The 3,029-nt window shown below is 40.9% G+C and overlaps 1 protein-coding gene across 1 annotated transcript; it reads left to right on the top strand.

Moving 5' to 3' along the window:
* The first annotated feature begins 1,145 nt into the window (after positions 1-1,145).
* On the top strand, positions 1,146-2,023 carry LOC108029039 (uncharacterized). The gene is made up of 2 exons (XM_017101090.3): positions 1,146-1,767; positions 1,824-2,023. Exons 1-2 carry the CDS (start codon positions 1,250-1,252, stop codon positions 1,915-1,917), a joined length of 612 nt encoding a protein of 203 aa, XP_016956579.1. The 5' UTR covers positions 1,146-1,249; the 3' UTR covers positions 1,918-2,023.
* The last annotated feature ends 1,006 nt before the right edge of the window (positions 2,024-3,029 follow it).

The following is a 3,029-nucleotide window of genomic DNA, read 5'->3' as shown; positions in this document are numbered from 1 at the left end:
AATTGTAATCAGTATATACAATTTTCAACGAAGCACGTAAAGTATTTAAAATATTGTCCATACTTATAGAGAATCCGTCTCGAAGGACCACAGAAAACCTATGTTTCTTATTTATTCTAATCTGGCTTGCTAAGCGCTAGCAATGGCATAGGTAATCATTATTGTACCTTCTAGTACTAAGTGTTTCTGACATAGGGCATTGCACACGCGACTCTGCAGGGCGTTAATGTGAATTATGTTGTTAGCAATGCTGCAACAATATTTGCTCCGCAAATGTCATTTTCGAGGCTTGCCACGAGGGAGGTCTCTAATTCTAGATGCGATCCTGATGCCGGGACGCTGTTTCTGTTTCTGCTCCTGCTGCTCTGCTCTGCTGTTGCTTTAACAGCATGCTGTTTCTGCTTGGCCTGCTCTTCGATGATTAATTATATTGCTTTTGTTCTATTTCTGCTGCGTCCTTTGCAATCCAACTGAGTGTGCCACTATTTGTTATTGTACGCGTTCGTGTGGGCGGTTGGGAGTGGGTGTGCCAACTTTGTGGGCCGACCGCCCGTATCTCGTATAATTTATACGTATCTGCGTACTTATGTGCTGTATGTTATATTCCTGTGCTCTCGCATGTACAATTTACATTGTTCGCCAGCGCTGCATTTAAACAATGCGGTTTAACACTCCACACTCACACGTTTATTGCGTTTGACATTGTTTCAAAAGTTAAGTTGGGCTGTGGCCACATCAGCTCACAACTTGTGTCTGAAAACAAGTCTGAAACAGCCGTGTGTGTGTGGGCAATGAAATCATAAATCTGGCACGGCAATTGTAATCATGTTCTCAGTTAAATAGTATTTGCATCTGCCGCAAGCGCAGGTCCTTCCAATAAATATTGTACTCTGTTAGGAACATGCAGACATAAAACCTGTGAACACAGGGAAAAACTTTACTTCACTATATTTGTTATAAAAGTATTTAAATTTATTGCATAAATAGAAGAAATCTCTTATAAAGCTGTCCAAAAGTATGCAACAACATATTTTTAATCCAGAAAATGTATGCTTTAATTTTGGTTTAAGAATGTTTGTGGTTTTTTGTTGTTTTTTAAATGACAATGATTACCATAGCTTTTGTTTTATTATTTAGCATATAGATGGCCTTTCTAAATATTTAAAAGTACAGGGTTTGTCAAAGCTTTAGAGCCAACCAAAATTTTTCAGCAAAAAAATCATTCAAAATCAAGCAACAACAGACCATTATGCTTTCAACAAAGCGAGTTCTCTCCAAATCGATGGCCAAAAAGAAGACCACCGCTAAGAAAGTGCCCAAAACGGATCCACAACAACAGCGTTTCTTGAAGACCCGGTTTAAGGCTAATAAGCCCATTAAAAAGCAGTCCTCGGTGCCGCCTAGCCAACGGATCTGGCGCAGGACAGCGGTTCAGACGAAACCCAAGCTAACAAAGAGGATTCCCAAGCTATTTCGCATGGATCGGCACACGGGACTTCCTGTGGATTACGAAAGGACTGTTCAGCGGGTGATGCACTATGTGAATCCTCATTTGGCCAATAGACCTAGGACCGAACAGGTTCTGGAGGAGTTGCTGGCCAAATTGTTAGCCGAGGTGGTGCGTCAGGGTGGTCATCATCAGAACACCCAACTTAGGTCCTTGCTTAAGGATCACTGCAATTGCCGTAGGAAGGATATGGTTCGTAGTAAATCCGAGCAACGCAGACGCGAAGCGAACGAGAGCTTGGACCAATTTCATAGCGCCTGGTGAGTTCGCTCGAGAAGTCCATCCCTTGATTTATATATATACTTCTCCTTAAAAGCAAACGGGGACCCTTCCGGTTGGCCAGCCCCAAACTTGGTCCCACCTGCATTAGCAAGTTCAACTTTAACCAGCTGAGGATCAAAAGCACTTGAGTTAGGGATAGAAAGCGGCCTGTTAATAATATACCAAGATGTCACGTTTCGGTTCTATGAAGTAGCAAATATTGCTGAGTCCAATAAATTTCTTTCCACTTTTAAACTTTATGTTTAGTTCTGCTAGTGGTTGGATTTGTAATAATCTGAACTTCAAGCTGGGAATGAATAGTTCTTATTTCCAATTTACTAATGAAATATAATCTTCAAAATCATTTCCGTTTTTCCGTTTTTCGAGTAAACAATAATGTAAGAGTGTAGGTCTTTAAATTACCTGACCATCTAATAAGACAATTTCTTTTCACAACTTCCTTTTCTCCTATTAAAAGAGTTATAGTCTGAATATTGATAGCTTAACTCGAAGGAAATTTAATTAAACGAAAATTTAAAGCATCGATGAGTAATCGAGTTATGGAATTTAAGTCTATAAATTGGACAGGCTGCTCAATGAAGATATTTCTCCGCTCCAGCGCATTCTCCCTCCTTATGAACCGAATTTTCCACCTTCCGCAATTAAATGGCCTCAAAGGCAAACATCAACATTGATTTAAACCGAGATTCCAGAGCTGGGCCCCTAAATTAAATTCGGAAATTGCATTAGTTTGTGTGGGCTACACAGAGCTATGCAACATTCTGTGTAGAGGCTCTCGTAAAAATAACAACTGCCGTAAATAAATTCGTTCAAAGTGCAATGTCCAATGGTCAGTTAGGGTCATTCGGCTCATATCTATGAATTTATTTGCGCTGGCAGGACAAAAATGAAATGAGATTTATGGCTGGGCTGTGTGGGATGCCAAGTGGCTTTGATTCGTCGGGGTCACCAACTGCTCACCGCAGTTCATCCGGACAACCAGCTCTGGCAATTATCGCCGCAGACAATGGCACTCGAATGCATTTAACAAATTGAATACACATTCCGACGTGGCCCCGCGTTTTCCTGCTACCGTGGCCAAATACCCAATCAGTGGGCAAATCTTTTAATTAAGAAGTTTGCTCGCTCAAGGCACAGCTTTCCGCCCTCGAGTCGCTACCTGGCATAATAAAATTCACGCTAAACTTAACTAATTTCGCGAAAACCCGATTGAACGTAAATAAAACCCAAATGAAAATTT

Source organism: Drosophila biarmipes, chromosome 2L (genome assembly GCF_025231255.1).
Source record: "Drosophila biarmipes strain raj3 chromosome 2L, RU_DBia_V1.1, whole genome shotgun sequence".
NCBI lineage: Eukaryota > Metazoa > Arthropoda > Insecta > Diptera > Drosophilidae > Drosophila > Drosophila biarmipes.
Note: the sequence above shows the minus strand (reverse complement) of the source record. Positions and strands in the feature narration are given on the sequence as shown.